Here is a 2264-nt window from a genome sequence, read left to right on the forward strand (position 1 = left end):
AAGCATATGTTAGAAATCAGGAATACATCCTACTTCTCATCTCCTGCTGTACAGTTTCTCTAATGGGAGAAAATGGTTTAAGCCAAATATAGATGAAAATATTAAGCTAAAACCAAACTAAATTGTTGGAAAAAATAAGCTGAATACACCTACTACTTTTATCTCTTTAGGATGGATCTTTTCTAGTAAGAAAGAGTTCTGGACAGGATTCACGGCAACCATACACACTGGTTGTGTTTTACAACAGAAGAGTATACAATGTTCCTATACGATTTATTGAATCAACAAGACAATATGCACTGGGCAGAGAAAAGAGTGGTGAAGAGGTAAGATGATGTAGGGGTTTTTTTTTCCTAAGTTTTCAGCTATATACCTTTAATAAGCAAGGATTAAGACATACTGCACTATGACCAAAAGTATTCTTCATGTATCAAGATAAAAGTATACCCTATAAAATGACTGATCAAGTTAGAGAAACCAGTGTAACATCATCAGCTCTTGCATACTGTAATTAAAACCACAGATCAAGTTTAAAGCATACTCATAGAACTGTTTTGAAAAGTTATAAGGCTCAGAGCTGCAGCTGCGAGACACATTCTCCAGCTGTTTATAGTTCTCTACTCATCATCTACCTAAGACTCTCCTTAAGTTTCTTGGAAGGTCATAAAGTAGAAACAGCCATGCTCAAAAGAAAACAAACAAAAAAACCAAATCAAGCAAAGAAAAAAAAATGACAGTACTTTTAATCTATTTTTACATAAAGATGATGTTAAACTCTAGTTCTAGTGTGTAAAGATCACTGGTTGGCTGTTTTACCACACAGATAGATAGTTACTCTGACAGCAAAACAATAACTTGGAATCTAAATAACAATAAAAACTGTTTGTTAACCACTTCACAGAAGAGGCTTTTCAGGGATGTGAAAGTCAGCTTGCCTTAACATCTGCCTCCCAGGCTATGGTTTTGAGGCTACAGAATAAATAATAGCCTGGAGCTTCTCTGACTTTCAATAAAGGGACGAAAATTACCTCAGAAAGAAAAGATAGTCCAAAACCTCTATTTGACCAAAGACCAAAAGGAAAAGCAACAGACCTAGCAGATTCTGGATATTAATTTAGTAACAAATATTAAAGTTGCTAACTAAAACAGCTCTCATTGATGGTAGTCTGTACCATATTACTCCTGGAGATGACCTTCTCTCTGTGGCTGAACTACAGATGAAGCAGCTTCCAAACTGCCACCGTCTGCAGCCTGATATATATTAAGGTAAACTGAAAGCAGTTCCACTTTAATACGCTATGTAACAACCTCTGTGGTTCAGCTTGTGCAGGTGGCAATCAGAAAGGAACATGAGACAAGACACTAGTGGCCATAGTCTATTCCATTGTCCAAATTTGATTGGCAGGACCAAGAGCAGTATCGGTGCTCTTAATAAAAGGCAGAGGATCTCATTTGCTAACAGACATAGCTACACTCTCTTCAGTGGTGGAAGAGGCAAAGAGAAAAAGATGGTGCAGTGACTACTGTCAATATTAGAGCACTAAAGGAACCCAGTGCTAATTTTTTTTTTTTCTCTACCCAGCGTTTTGGCAGTGTTGCTGAAATAGTAGAGAATCATCAACGCACCTCCCTGGTTCTAATTGACAGCCAAAACAACACAAAAGACTCAACAAAACTAAAACACATTGTAAGAGTCTCTTAATCAAACTGATGCTAAATGAAGACTTTTTTGAACATTTCCTTCAACATCCCAAAACACATGGATCAGGTATTAAAAGGAGAAAAGCCAAAATGAAGGAAAATACTCTTCAAGAGCACCTACTGAGTAGCAAGAGATGTAGTTCGTAAAGCTCCACGCCACATCAGTTTTATCAGAAAAGCAGCTGTATTCAACACAAGAAGCCAAAGCAGATACCTCTGTGCTTTCCATTTGTGACAAGACAGGTATTCAAAGTCACGTGAAGAACAACTGCCTATCACAGTCTGGTCATTTGACTGCTATTTAAAGATAGATTTGCTGTAGGACATTTTCACTTTAAAAATGAGAATACCCACAGTGATCTATTCTTTCCATTTGTTACGTTTACCACAGATCACTGCTTTCAGCAATTTCTTTGTGAAGTTCACAGCCCTAGAAGTTAGAGCAAGCTGACCTAATGTACCAGTGTGTACAAGCTGAAAATAGGACTGTACTTCATGTGATCAGTGGCAGTAAAGCCGGCTAAAGGTTTTAGATTAATGGACATGTGTTGTCCTCCTCCTCA

The 2264-nt window shown here is 37.5% G+C and overlaps 1 protein-coding gene across 1 annotated transcript in view; it reads left to right on the forward strand.

Annotated features, from left to right (window-relative positions):
* Positions 1-1844, forward strand: part of LOC103768381 (B-cell linker protein-like) — a gene marked incomplete at its 5' end in the record, with an annotated part of 12606 nt that extends 10762 nt beyond the window's left edge. Inside the window, 2 exons of the mRNA XM_008935521.1 lie at positions 171-326; positions 1583-1844. Coding sequence (XP_008933769.1) covers positions 171-326; positions 1583-1702 — 276 coding nt within the window. The remainder of the gene's footprint in view (positions 1-170; positions 327-1582) is intronic.
* Positions 1845-2264: the final 420 nt, after the last annotated feature.

This window comes from Merops nubicus, unplaced genomic scaffold (assembly GCF_000691845.1).
Source record: "Merops nubicus isolate BGI_N331 unplaced genomic scaffold, ASM69184v1 scaffold43732, whole genome shotgun sequence".
NCBI lineage: Eukaryota > Metazoa > Chordata > Aves > Coraciiformes > Meropidae > Merops > Merops nubicus.